The 15110-nt window shown below is 39.3% G+C and overlaps 1 protein-coding gene across 4 annotated transcripts in view; it reads left to right on the top strand.

Annotated features, from left to right (window-relative positions):
- The window catches only part of LOC105496325 (cannabinoid receptor 1), a 35501-nt gene extending 20813 nt beyond the window's left edge, over positions 1-14688 (top strand). For all 4 annotated transcript variants that reach the window (XM_071096746.1, XM_071096745.1, XM_011766668.3 and 1 more), the window contains one exon: positions 942-14688. In XM_071096746.1, the coding sequence (XP_070952847.1) occupies positions 1005-2423 (1419 nt within the window). In that variant the 5' untranslated portion in view covers positions 942-1004 and the 3' untranslated portion in view covers positions 2424-14688. The remainder of the gene's footprint in view (positions 1-941) is intronic.
- The last annotated feature ends 422 nt before the right edge of the window (positions 14689-15110 follow it).

Raw genomic sequence — 15110 nt, forward strand, 5'->3', positions numbered from 1 at the left:
TCTACTAAAAATACAAAAATCAGCCAGGCGTGGTGGTGTGCACCTGTAGCCCCAGCTACTCGAGAGGCTGAGGCAGGAGAATCGCTTGAACTGGGGAGGCGGAGGCTGCAGTCAGCCCAAATCATGCCACTGCACTCCAGCCTGGTGACAGAGCAAGACTCTGTATCAAAAACAAAAAAAAAAAAAAAAAAAAAACAACTCAGTCTTCCTATACGCCTCATTGCAAGTTTGGTCTTTGTGACATTTTTCTTTTTTGATGTAGACATCCTAGAAGTTCATGTCAGCCATGGCTCAGTCCAGACCTCCCCTTCTCTGGGTGAAGGAACTTGTCTTGAGGAGCAACTCTCCCCACATGGCCTCAGCCTTCCTCAGTTCTCACTAGCTCCCTCCTCCCCGCCCTACATGTAACACACAGATCACACAACTCACCACTTGATTCTACACTGTCTTATTCTTTGGTTGTCTTTTACATTTAGTCTCATTAGTCTGACAAGGTGAGGTCTCCAAGAGTAGTGGTCATGTGACACATCAGTGCTCTCCCCAGCCCCACCAGCACCGGGATAGCATGTGTATGTGATAGGAGAAACCAGGTGCTAAACACTTCCTAACGTGACTATGAAATGGACCTTGCCCCCGAGAAACATTTCATTTAGGCCCTGGAGGTCCTTCCTGGATTCACACACTGACTTCAGTACAGAGGGTTTAAATAATGAAAAGATCATATGTTTCTGGTGTGTGTCACACCATCCCCGAACTTTGGGGAGCTTTTCTCTGCGTGACTGACTCATTTTGCTGACTGAATCTGATGAGGACTTGACCTCCTACTGTTCAAAGACAGGAATGAGTTGCCATGACAGTACATTTGCCACATTTATAGTGTCTCTTTGTTTTTATTCTCCCTGTTTCTCATCATTCAGCTTATTTGTTTTCCCTCCTCTTAGGATTGCCCCCTGGGGGTCACTTTCTCAGTCATTTTGAGCTCAGCCTAATCAAAGACTGAGGTTATGAAGTCGATCCTAGATGGCCTTGCAGATACCACCTTCCGCACCATCACCACTGACCTCCTGTACGTGGGCTCAAATGACATTCAGTACGAAGACATCAAAGGTGACATGGCATCCAAATTAGGGTACTTCCCACAGAAATTCCCTTTAACTTCCTTTAGGGGAAGTCCCTTCCAAGAGAAGATGACTGCGGGAGACAACCCCCAGCTAGTCCCAGCAGACCAGGTGAACATTACAGAATTTTACAACAAGTCTCTCTCATCCTTCAAGGAGAATGAGGAGAACATCCAGTGTGGGGAGAACTTCATGGACATAGAGTGCTTCATGGTCCTGAACCCCAGCCAGCAGCTGGCCATTGCAGTCCTGTCCCTCACGCTGGGCACCTTCACGGTCCTGGAGAACCTCCTGGTGCTGTGTGTCATCCTCCACTCCCGCAGCCTCCGCTGCAGGCCTTCCTACCACTTCATCGGCAGCCTGGCGGTGGCAGACCTCCTGGGGAGCGTCATTTTTGTCTACAGCTTCATTGACTTCCATGTGTTCCACCGCAAAGATAGCCGCAATGTGTTTCTGTTCAAACTGGGTGGGGTCACAGCCTCCTTCACTGCCTCTGTGGGCAGCCTGTTCCTCACGGCCATCGACAGGTACATATCCATTCACAGGCCCCTGGCCTATAAGAGGATCGTCACCAGGCCCAAGGCTGTGGTGGCGTTTTGCCTGATGTGGACCATAGCCATTGTGATTGCCGTGCTCCCTCTCCTGGGCTGGAACTGTGAGAAACTGCAATCTGTTTGCTCAGACATTTTCCCACACATTGATGAAACCTACCTGATGTTCTGGATCGGGGTCACCAGCGTGCTGCTTCTGTTCATCGTGTATGCGTACATGTACATTCTCTGGAAGGCTCACAGCCACGCCGTCCGCATGATTCAGCGTGGCACCCAGAAGAGCATCATCATCCACACGTCTGAGGATGGGAAGGTACAGGTGACCCGGCCTGACCAAGCCCGCATGGACATTAGGTTAGCCAAGACCCTGGTCCTGATCCTGGTGGTGTTGATCATCTGCTGGGGCCCTCTGCTTGCAATCATGGTGTATGATGTCTTTGGGAAGATGAACAAGCTCATTAAGACAGTGTTTGCATTCTGCAGTATGCTCTGCCTGCTGAACTCCACCGTGAACCCCATCATCTATGCTCTGAGGAGTAAGGACCTGCGACACGCTTTCCGGAGCATGTTTCCCTCTTGTGAAGGCACCGCGCAGCCTCTGGATAACAGCATGGGGGACTCGGACTGCCTGCACAAACACGCAAACAACGCAGCCAGTGTTCACAGGGCCGCAGAAAGCTGCATCAAGAGCACGGTCAAGATTGCCAAGGTAACCATGTCTGTGTCCACAGACACGTCTGCCGAGGCTCTGTGAGCCTGATGCCTCCCTGGCAGCACAGGAAAAGAATTTTTTTTTTTTTTTAAGCTCAAAATCTGGAAGAGTCTGTTGTCTTCTCGGTTATATTTTTTTAAGTTTACCACGCTCAGTGAAAAGGTGATTGCCACCGTGATCACTTACCAGTTTGCTAATGTTTCCATAGTTTAGGTACTCAAACTCCATTCTCCAGGGGTTACAGTGAAGAAAGCCTGTTGCTTAAGTGACTGAACGATCCTTCAAAGTCTCAATGAAATAGGAGGGAAACCGTTGGCTACACAATTGGAAGTCTAAGTACCCATTGAAAAATGCCATCAAATGAGTAATGCCTTTGTAACCACAACTTTCATTATAATGTGAAATGTAACTGTCCGTAGTATCAGAGATGTCCATTTTTACAACAGTTATAGTACTAAAGTAGAGATATTTTGTAAAATGTATTATGTCCCGTGAGATGTGTTACCAGTGTTTATTATGTGCTATTAATATTTGTTTAGTTCAGCAAAACTGAAAGTTAGACTTTTATGAGAACAATGGACAAGTAGTGGATATATGTCAACGAGAGCACTTTTTTTCTATATTATTACCCATGATATAACATTAGAAATAAACCTTAATATTTCTTCAAATATCTCTATTTAATTTTGACACTGAAGTGACCATAAAGATTTATTTTTCTGTTACCTCAACAAGAAGAATTTGAAGACTTCAAAATATTGAGCAGAATTCATTCATACTTAAAAATTTATTAGCCCTGCATTTTCATAGGAAGACACATTATCTTCTGGACTATAGCTGTTCTAATGGATTATAATCAGAACGGAAGAGGGAAAACATATTGACTTTTTTGAGCGACATCTCTGACTTTCTTTAGTCTTTAGCTATTACTGGATCTCTTAAGACAGCATGTGTTAATCTTAATGTATATTGTTATCACTGTGCAGTTGCTGTTTACTTGAATAGTATTGTGTTCCTATATTCCAGGTTTAAGTAGATTTCATGCCTGGGTGGCCAAACAACAGTCTTCATTTTTTTTTTTAATTGCAAAGAAGTATTGTCTGGATCAGTAAAATTATACTGTGTGTGAGTGTGAATATAAATGTGTGTATGTGTGTTTCTCTCCTGTAACTGTTACAGTAATGTCATAAAGTGAGAAAACTGTGACCAAGTATAAACTGTTACCACTTGCTGCACTCTTGCACATGGATTCAGTTTCTAAAGTTGAGTTCTTCCTGTAATCTTATTGATAAAAATACTGACTCTAACCATTCAAAAATTTCACCCTGTCCCTCCTTAAGAGATTGGATCAAGTATTACTAAATTGACCTTTAGGAATTACATAAGACCAGTGTTTAGCAAGAAATAATGACAGACATGCAAGTAAGGGCTGTATTTATAGTGTTATTGCCGGGAAAGGAGAGTACTTTGGTTTCTGAGCACCAAATATTGAGCAAGATATCAGTCACTAAAAGGAAGAAGTTCTTAAAAAAAAAATAAATAACATTTTTCAATTGTGTGTGTAGGTAGTATGCACTATATACATCATGTTAAAGTAGGACTATCACACCCAGCCCATGTGGCTAGAAAGGCTGAATCCGACAGTGGATGAGACACAAAACGGCAGTGAAGAGCCAACACACTTGGGATTGAGGTCTAGATATGCTGCATCTATGCTTTGCCCACATGCCCTTGGTGACAGCCGAGCACCCAGCTCTGTCTTGGTAGGTTTGGGCTAAGGAACAGACCTCTCCTTTGCTCGTGGTCAGCATGATACACTAAAGCATGCAGATAAACACAGCTCCTTTCTTACACCCTGGTCTCATACTCCTTAATGGCGCCATGGGTGCTCATTGTTGGGCCTTTTTCCAGTAAGGAATGATATTGCTGAAGAATCTACTTAACCCTGACAAATTGTATTTATAATCTCTTCTTATACAGATAAAACATGACTCCTACAAGGCCCCAAGGTCTACATAGTCTGAAGTGAAGTAGAGAGCTGGCATCTATTTGGTGATTTCTGGCTCTCGAGATACCCAAGCAGCATGATGGGACAGTTCCCCTTCTTGCAGTTCATGCTCTAAGGCAGGATGTGGCTTGTGAGATACTTTGCATTGTCTGTCTGCACACCTTGAATCTGCCTGCTGGTTCCGTTACTTTACCTCTCTGTCATATGCAGATGAAGGCTCAGGGTGCTAGAGGATTAGTAAGATCTCTTTTTAAAGAAAGGAGAGATTATTTACAAGAAGGACTCACCAGGGTCTAGTTTCCATTTAAGAATTGCCAGTCTTTTGTCCGGCATCATCCTGAATATTAATCCACATGTTTCAGAGCTCACCAGGCAGTACCAATGCTCTTTTCACAGCATGAAGAGCTAGTAGAGATGAAATTCTTGTTATGGTAGAAAAATTTCAGGATTCATTTTTGAAACTGCATTTGTGCGTATGCAATGTAGATTTTATAGTGTGTTGTGCTTTCAAGATCTAAATCATATATAATAAATTAAGGGACAATGGGGCTGACAGCACTAAAGTTGGTGCTTATTGATAGTCTAAGAAATATCTGTGAAGTATCATCACGTATGTTATACAACCTTCATTTAAAAAGGTTTAAAACTAGTTAGATTCACTTTGACACTTTTCATATCATTTCTTAACCCAAGTGACGAAAATGTTGTCCCCAATGAATATACTTATTAGAATTACTATTTGTTAATATCACTCATTATTTAGCCCCATAATTAACTCCATTAATGTAATCATCATTTAAATTTAAGTGAGTTTTATAAGGTCTGATATCAGAGGTATCTTACTTTCCTCTGAGGATGATGTACTTACCCTGACCATGCATTGTACCATCACACATGTCTTCAGAAAGGGCCAAATTCCCAACCTGCTCTTTTTTTTTTCTCAGAGTCATGATGAATCAGTCCTAGAATGTTTCATCTGGGCAAGTAAGGCTGCCTCCAAGAAGAACCTCTGATTTATTTTGTATGAAATATATGTGAAAGAATATGGATCTGGGAGATGCTGTAGACATCTGTCCTACACTTGAGATGATTTCCAAGCCTCTCTGGCTCTTCGAGTTAAGTCTATCTGGTATTAAATGCCAAGGACCTTTTGCTGCCCAAACCCACTCTGCAGGAAATAGGCCCAATCACCAGATGAGAATTAGGCCCTGAATGAGTAGCGCTCTAGTTACTGTCCTGTTGATTAATATCTGCCATTTCATGTCCATAAAAGAGACCACCCATATCATGCGCACAATTAGATTTCTCACACTCTAACTGTATATTTGTATGATATTTTGAAATCTCCTAAATGCTGGGCAATGGCTATTAACAATTAATTGTCTTGCACTGGCCTTCTGATGAAATGTTAACAATGCCTATTGTAATATAGAAAAAAACATTCTATCTACTGATTTGGGCTGAATGTATGTAAATAGGTTTCTAAAAAGTCAGATGTTTGAGCAGTGGCCTACAAATCAGTAATTTTCAGATGGGAGAGATTCTTTACATTGCCATGGCATCTTAAAAGCTGTCTTCATGTAAATTGACTGTACTAGGCCTACTGGGGATCAGAGTTCCCAAGAAAGGAAACCTTTTCTTGTATCTGGATTCAAATTTATTTCCAATGTTTCAAGTGGAAAACATGACTCTTTATTGTCTGTAAATCTAACATTATTACTTTTCCTCTTAGAAGAATATTGTATTGTTAGATGTTTGTTGAGCTGGTAATGTCGTTGCAACCGCTGCAAAATCTTCGTTAGTAATCTGTATAATACTTTGTATACAAGTACTGGTAAGATTGTTATTAAATGTAGCTTCAGTCGTTAAATTACTATAGCAAAGTAGTACTTCTTCTGTAATATTTACAATGTATTAAGCCCACAGTATATTTTATTTCAATGATGTAATTAAACTGTTACTTATTCAAAGAGAAAACATCTCATCATGTCTATTGTCCAAAGTTACCTGGAATCAAATAAAAATTCTAGATTACCATGAAGAACATAAAATGCCTTTGAACTCTGCCTTATTTCACAGTCTGATGGCAAAATACTAAGGATTTGATTTCTAAAAGATTGCCGAACTAATTTGTTCCTCAAAAAGCACTTAGAACTTTACTTGAAAAGTGGGGACATATTGGATTAATCTACTTATTTTTAACATAGGAAAAACACACAAAAAGCTATTTTTTACACAATAAAGCAGAAAAGGCTACCACACCTTTAAAAAGCATTATTTCATTAAAGATATAAATGATTCTGCAGTAAATTAAAGCAAACATACCATTCATAATGTGTAAATTAAATTGAGACTTAACAGACATAGTACAATATAAACTGAAAAAATGTATGAGCATTGTATATTTTGAACCCCAGAAAAGAGATAAGTGCTTTTCAACACAGTTTGTAAAAACTCATAATTTCAATTTGAACAATAAGAGAAAATACCTTTAAAATTTATAATGAAGAAAGCATTACCATGAAGTTTAAATATTACTGTCTGTAATAAAGTATGTTTGCAGTCAATTTTGAAAGATTTTATATTTTTCAAGTAATTAAATATTTGAAAATAGATTATATTGAAATATTGAGAGTAGATTATCTTTGCTTCTTAATGACTATAGTCAAAAATTGATCGTTCTGTCTCTTTTAGTAAACACTGGCTAGGTGCATGCTGAATGCTTCCTATCAAAAAGCAAATGATAGGTATTCTTAGCTCTTAAATTTCATACTGAGACTTGATGAGAGAAAGATACTTATTTCAGTATCTTCATAGAGTATCTTATGACTCAAAAACTAATCCACAATCAATATGTGTTGCTATCTATATTGAAATACACATTTGGGATAATGTAGAAACAAAATCAATTAAGACATGCAGAAACTCCAGTTTGCCTCATGGATGGTTCCAACTGGAAAATTTCTGTAGTCATCTCTAGAATATTCTGTAAGTTTTTCCTGGATTGAAGGTGATACATGTAAAGTTCTTGACTCCATATTGGATTTTAGAAAATGAACTGTACACGTCATCATCGTTCCTTGACTCCCCTGGAATGCTGATAGAAGAAATTTGGAGGTTATATATCTGTTTAGCTTAGGAGGTGAAACATATAATGGGTGGGTCTCTGAACATCTCAGAAATGCTGGTCGTTTGTACTGTCTTAACCACTTCAAAAGTTTCTGGGTAACAGTAAATAACAAATACCTGGGCTTATAGACTACATACCTCACTGTGACATATCCAAAAAAAAAAAAAGGGGGGAAATGACCAAAAGAAATTGACAAATGGGAAGAGTAATTAAAATATTACAGTTGCAATCTTAGCTTAAGAGAAAAATCAGACACTGGGACTTCCCAGTATTAACTGCAGCACCTCCTTCATTACTTTGAACTTGCTCAAATATTTCTGGAGCAAACAAATAATTGTTCTCTTAATACTAAGAAATAGATGACTAATGCAGCACTTCGTGTGTTTATTTTAATAATAATAGAATACATCTTTGGGTAAGCCTGATCTATTTGAAAATGTTCATATGTTCCTTACTGAGTACACAATCTTTTTGGCTAATATCAGAATCATGGCAAATGTCAAAGATACCCAGTTTTGACCCAGGCAGCCACCGTGTTGGAAAGAACACTGGAGGAGGAATTACCAGCTGTGCAGATTTAGACCCACTCGTAGCGGAAATGTAGAAGTGCGTGCTCACTTTCTAGCGGTTTAGACTCAAACAAGCCACAACCCCTGATTCGATTTTCTCATCTGTAAAAATGCCAGCTCTGAAAATAGCAGTAACATCAGATGGTATAAAGTGTTCTGAAGAGCTTTGAAACCTACAAAAGGCTACAACAATGTAAAGTGTTAGAATTAATCTGTGTTGGAATACTTCATTTTGGCTTAGTTATTCAGTTAATAATGTCTATACCAGTTGTTTAGCTAGTGATCAGGACAAAGACACTCTATTTTATTGTGCCTACTGAATGTCAGGCATTGTGCCAGCACCTAACATATATTATTTAACCCTCACAGCATCCCTGTGATGTCTCTTATTAACTTCATGTTATAAGCAAAAAGAAAACTCTGTGAGGTAAAGACAAGATAACTATGGTTGGAACCCAGGACTTCCTCATTCCAAGGCCCAAATTATTTTTATTAAGCAGTGCCTCCTTGTATTCAATTTTCTTTCAGTTAAAGCCTTATATTACACAAGTATTTATTGAAAATTTCCCATGTGCTAACAAATTTACAGATGAAAACCACCACCTCTACCTACCAGAATGCCTAGTAAAAATAGTGTTTAAAATTCTAACATCTTATTCTATATATGTAGGCTCAAAGAGGCCAAGTATCTTGCCCAAGTTTACGTGGGTAGTTAGTAAGTTGCTCTTGAATGCAAACCAGGTCTTTTGTCTCCAAACTCTGGATCTTTCCATCACACCACATTGCCAAGGAGCATGGGTGTGATGAAGTACATGTTTCTATTTCCTTTCCTTCACTTTCCAGACAGCAGCAATTCAAAAACTTTGTCAAATATATTCTGGATGTCAAAATAAATTAAATTTGTGTTCTTTGTTACTTGGCCTCATATGAATCATCACACACCTTGGATAGCTGAAAGAGTGGCTGAGGGGAAGTTAGATTTATTTTATCTCCAGAGCCGGGCACTAAAATAATTCCTGGTCCCACCTACAGTAGCTAGTTTTCTAGCCTATTGGCTATTGCTTTCTTGTTTTGACTTTAGCTCATTTATTTTAAAAAAATTGCCTTTTATTTTTAACTTGTACATAGAATATGTCATTGAGGAAATAATACTCTGATAGCCAGTGAAATGTAAGTTGTGAAAACTGTAAAACACAATTTAGCAAGTATTTGCTGAGAACCTACCTCATACTTGGCATTGATAACAATGGTTGGTATTTATCTCAGTATGAGATGAACCATCTCATTTAATCGTCTCAGCCACTCTGTGAGGTATTAATATTCCAGTTTGACAGACAGTAGCCTGGTGAAGATCACACAGCTAGTAAGTGGTATAGCTCAGATTGACTCTTAGCTATTAGATTACTGAGTTGAGACCCATAAGCCAATTTCCCTATAAGTCAACTGTGCTGTGCATATATCCTGTTCAACTCAAGCAACATTTATTATCTACCATGGTGAATCATCAAATTACTTAAGATCTAATGAAAGTAGGTGAGCACTTAAAAAGATAATTACAACACAATGCAATCAATGCTAAAATGGAGGAGGCTAGGGGAAACTAGAAAGGGCACAAATACCTGACTTAGGAAGAAGAGGTGATGCTTGAATAGAGCACTGAAGACAAAGTGGGATCTAGCTATGAAAAGAAGAAAGGGAAAAATGGGGATAAAGGAAGCTACAAGGAGATAAATTATGGTGAGTTGGGGGTAAGAGGTGAGAGATGTAAGACAGTGTAATACGTCCAGTGAATGACATATAGTCTCATGTGTCTAGGACATGGTACCTGAAGGAGAGTAATAAGGATGAGGGTGGGGGGTCAGATAACCAAAGGTCATAGATGCTAAGGTGATTAATTTTTCTTGATGCCCCTGCGTTGTGGTTTACAGAGGTATGAGCAGATTCATAATATTAGTCAAAACGGTCAAAGTTTAGATAGCTTTTCTCCTAGTTCTGCTAGTTCAGTGAGATTTCTTTACAAAGCATTGTATACATCTGTAAAAGTATCACTTCCTGCTTGCCCAGAAGAGCATCCAGGTGGGGATTGGGACTCTGTATCTTGTTTCCACATTAGCTGGCTGCATATTTTCCCACTTGATGACATCACCATCATTGCGAGAAAGTGGATTATTCACTTGGAACAGAGGAACATCAATTAACTCCCCACACATAGCAGAGTCATCAGTCACAAAGTGTTCTCGGTCATTATTCACCTGGGCTGGGGCAAACCCTCTGATCTCAAGATGACAGGGACCATATTGAACGCTAGCCCTTGGGATTTCCAACCCTCTGCCCTCCTGCCCTCTCTGTAAATAAGATTATTGCTGCTGCTACTGCTTGGTTTGCCTGAAGGGATACAGAAATCCTTCAGGGAACAAACAGATAAGGGCTAAGAGGAGAATCTTTTTAAACTGTCCAAAGCAACCCAACCCTACACCTGACCCAAGTGTACTTACTTCATTCATATTGAGTAACACAGACTGCTTTTCAATTAGACTTTTGAGTTTATAAAGGAAGGAAAAAACTGAAGACATCTTTGGGTTACACTGCAAGGAGGGGAGTAAAGCTTTAAAATATTCTGGCGTTAACCCTTTTCCAAATCAATGGCACATTTCACAGTTTTTATAAAGATTTTACCATACACATTTCACACAATTTTTTGGTGTAAATTTTGTGTCTTTTTAAGGAAGAGGGAGCTTTGCCATATATTTTTGAACACATTATATTACAAGCACTTACAAGCCTAATAACAATTTTTCTGGTTTGTGCTTCATTAACAATCTCTGATTATTCTACAAAAGGACACAGACCCTTTAACCATTCAGTTCAGTCTCTGATGGCTTGTCACGTTAAATCCCAATCTTTCTAACCTGGGTGGCTATGAGCAATTTGTCTTACCCAGTAATCCAGTGTGAATACTTTCAAGTGTTTGTACCCTCCTACTGATTGGAGAAAACCTTAGAAAACATCCTCCAGTTCTTAGGAGAGGGAAAACCCCTATGTATTTCAACATTATTTGCCTAAATTAGATAGATCCAAATATTCCTTGGAATGATCCAGATAGGCCACACTCACTGCAAAATGCCATTATCTCCCAGGGGGGCTCTCTCTCGAGAGATGAGTGTGATGGACACGTCATCGTTGCAGCAAATATGCTTCAACAAAAATCTTGGTGCAGTTGCCCCTCCCAGAGAGCCCTCCAAGAAGATGGGGCCCCATGTGAATTGACTTCCTCCTTAGCCTCGTTTCTCACAACCATTACAATGTGCAAGTGGAGGGAAAACAACAGAGTTCCTACATGAAGGTAGGACTGTTGGTAGTATTTTCTTTAGTGATGATTCTGATCAGTCCCAAAGCCTGAGAATTCTTTGTTCTAATCACATTATGTCCAAGTGGATGAAAATAGGAAAAGAAATACTGATTCTTAGAAACTGATTATGAAGTAAATTCTTTAACAAGGTGGCCTAAGGAGATGCCTGAAGTAAAGAAGCTTCTTGAGGCTTTGTGTGCATGCTAGTAGACTACCCTTGGTGTTTAGGAACCAGAAACAAACAATACTATGGTTAAAATGTGGTGTCCACCAACAGAGTCAGCTTCCATGACTCTCCATTTCTAATTTTTCCTCCCCTGTCTTGTGGGATAAGTTACTTTGCCTATAGAATTTTTCATTTAGACCAGAAGAATCAGAATACACTCATTTTTATTTATAAATGAACATATGCCTAAACAGCCAAAAGAGCCTCCAGGTCTGCCTCTAAGGATGATTAGGCATGTGTGAGGGAAGTTGTCATTAACCAAAATAGGACTTCTCATCTCAGACGCAAAGACGAGAATGAATACCAAAGCCAAGAAAGAGCTGTAAACCAAAAGACTTGGCAACAAGGCTCAATGCCCTTGTTCTGGTTACTATCATCTCTGACTTTAGATAATACAAAGCAATCTTTTTTTTTTTTTTTTTGAATACAAAGCAATCTTAAAAGCAAGTTCTTTCCTTCGTGTCCAGGGCTAGAATACTCCAAGTGTACCTAATGGATGTCAGGTAGTGAGCCAAGAGAAAGTCAAACAGTAGGCAAAAGCAGATTTACTATGTTTTAAACATTTATTTAAAAAAATCTGGCTTATTTTTTATGGCACTATATGTTTGTGCTGGAATTCTGAAGCCGTCTGCACAAACGACAGCAAAGACAGAGCAATCATCTGGAAAATGGGAGCTAAAAACACAAGCTTTTGTCTAGGAGTAGAAGATAAAAGATGAGGCATAAACAGCAGAAAAAGATGAAATTTATAAATGAAAATGAGCTTATTCTGATTCTTTGGGTCTAAATGAAAATTCTGTAGGCAAGTGATTAAAGTATTTGCAAAGATACAAGATTTAGAAACTTAAAACAAAAACAAATACATAGGCCTTTCTTACCCAAATATACATAAAAACAATAACAAATAGATTTAACATTAAAAAAGCAAAAGCTTCTAAACCAGACTATATGAACTGGTCTCCTTGCTTTTCTCCCATATGCGAAGACTGAGTGTTCAAGCAGTGTAGAAACCTAATTAGGTGTGGCCCATTGAAAATTTTATGTTCAATTTACAATAAGCATTTCTCAGCTTTGAAAGTGGAAAAAGCCAGGCTGTTTATAATATTTCCGTGGGAGAATGAGTCCCTTCATCTACCAGATAGTCAATGAAAAGCATCTTGGCAGATTTAGCTATACAGGTGTCTTAAGACAACTTGATATATTAAAATTCAAATTCGTAAAAAAGATAAATGGTGAGGGAATTATTTCTTCACATAAATACTTTGCACCTGCAAAAGAGCTCATTGCACAGTGAGCCTTGAGTTGTCAACTCCTCTGGTCGATTAAAATGTCACTAAATGTTCATAAATCCATTTTACAAGAACTTTTTCTGAAACTGCTCTATTGTTCAAAGTGAGATGCTCCTATACTTTAAAACATTTTCACCTATCTTACCCTGTAATCCTACACAAGTGCTTCTTGCATATTTTTGTATTCTGTAACCCAGAATTCTTGGATAGGCATGGCAACCTGAACATGCTCAGCACTTCAGGGCATAGGAGCCCCTCTGCAGATGTGAAATTGTGTTAGGGATATAGGCAAACCTCAGCTATTCACAGTAACAGTGGATGGGAATTAAGTGTGTAATGAAATCCATAAATAATCCCTAGATCCCCGAATCCTTGATAGTCAAGTATGAAACATTCTGTCCTCATCAAAGACTTTGTCACTGATATTAACAAGTGGGAGAGAAGGTTGATTAAAGTCTGATGGCTTCTCTCGCTGACCTCTGTCTACAGACAGAAATAACAGGCAGGCAAGTGGTCAGAGAGCAGCACAAGGCCTGGGAGCAGAGGCATCCTGCAGACTGCGTAATTAGTTCCTAAATAACAAGGAGAAGATCATAAACAAGGCAAAGAATGCTGAGCAGATTTTACTGCCATTCAGCAATGGTTTTGTCCACGTCTGTTGCAGGCCCAGAAGACTAAGCACCTCAGCCTCCTATAGTGTGTTGCATCCTGTCCCAAGGCTCTCCAAAATGGCCATGATCACCAGCTACTTCCTCAGGCAATGGCTCCCTAAAGCTGCAGAGACTCAGTGAAGCTACTATGCCGAAGCAGAAAGGATGCTAAGCCTGAGTTGAAACCCTGATTTAGTAGCTCAGTTTGATGTTGGCTGTACTTCTTCCCTAACCCATGTATGAGGCCCCATTAAATCGTTCTCCTGGTTGCTTCAAAGGGAAAATAGGCTGGCATTGTGACTAGACAGGATCACTTCTTTGGCCATACTTTAGGTCTGTAAGGTACAGTATTAATGAAAGTTCATTTTGAGATGGAGTCTTGCTCTGTCTCCAGGCTGGAGTGCAGTGGTGCGATCTCAGCTCACTGCAACCTCCACCTCCCAGGTTCAAGCGATTCTCCTGCCTCAGCCTCCTGAGTAGCTGGGATTACAGGTGTGCACCACCACATCCAGCTAATTTTTATATTTTTAGTAGAGACAGCGTTTCACCATGTTGGTCAGGCTGGTCTCGAACTCCTGATCTGGTGATCCACCCACTTCAGCCTCCGAAAGTGCTGGGATTACAGGCGTGAGCCACCGCGCCCAGCCTAATGAAAGGTTTTAATGGCAGGATTTGGACAATGAGATAGCAGTGGAAGTAATGTTAGATGGGCTGATTCTTCCCAGGAACCCCCAGTAGGGTCCAACTCTATTATTGGATTTCACCCCAGCAGTTTGTTTGCATTCCTCCTTACCTTCCTCTTAGAGCACTGACAGCCAGAAGGGTTTGAGAGGAAAAGTGACAAACCTTTGCTATATAGCTGAATTGCTGGGAGAATTCTTTTAAAAATATGATTCTGTCTTCTATGATCAAATTCAGTGCCACCTTGCTCTCTCCAAAGCCTCCTGGAGCCTCAGTAGCAGTCAATCTATGTGCATAGAATTCATACATAACGTCAAACCCTGCAATATATATTTTTTCCCAAAGGTTACATATATGCAAAGAATTGAAGGCACTGAAAATTAAAAAAAAAAAAAAAAAAAACAATAGTTGATTCCTAGTGGATTTAGAAATATACTTGAAACTTCTCCATGTTACTGATACGTCTATTTCAGTCCTGATTTGAAATCTAATTTTGGGAATCAGTGCAACATAAATTGAAAAATCTAACTTGTATATTTGACTAATCAAATTAATAGGATTGTACAATAATTCTCAACTCTCAGATATTGTGTTATGATATTTTGGTAAAATTGCTTATTGCTGCATTGTCCTTGACAGGGTAAAGCACTGTGCAAAGACCAGATTGCTTTACTCTATTCTTTGATGATAGTTGGCATTAATTCAACCAGAATTTATTTATTGATTTATGTGTATAATTCCTTGATTTTAAATATCCATTATGCTTCTTGCCAACTTTCACTTCTTGCTCCAATGATGATTATTTTTACCAAATCCTATGGGATATG

Source organism: Macaca nemestrina, chromosome 5, assembly GCF_043159975.1.
Source record: "Macaca nemestrina isolate mMacNem1 chromosome 5, mMacNem.hap1, whole genome shotgun sequence".
Taxonomy (NCBI): Eukaryota; Metazoa; Chordata; class Mammalia; order Primates; family Cercopithecidae; genus Macaca; species Macaca nemestrina.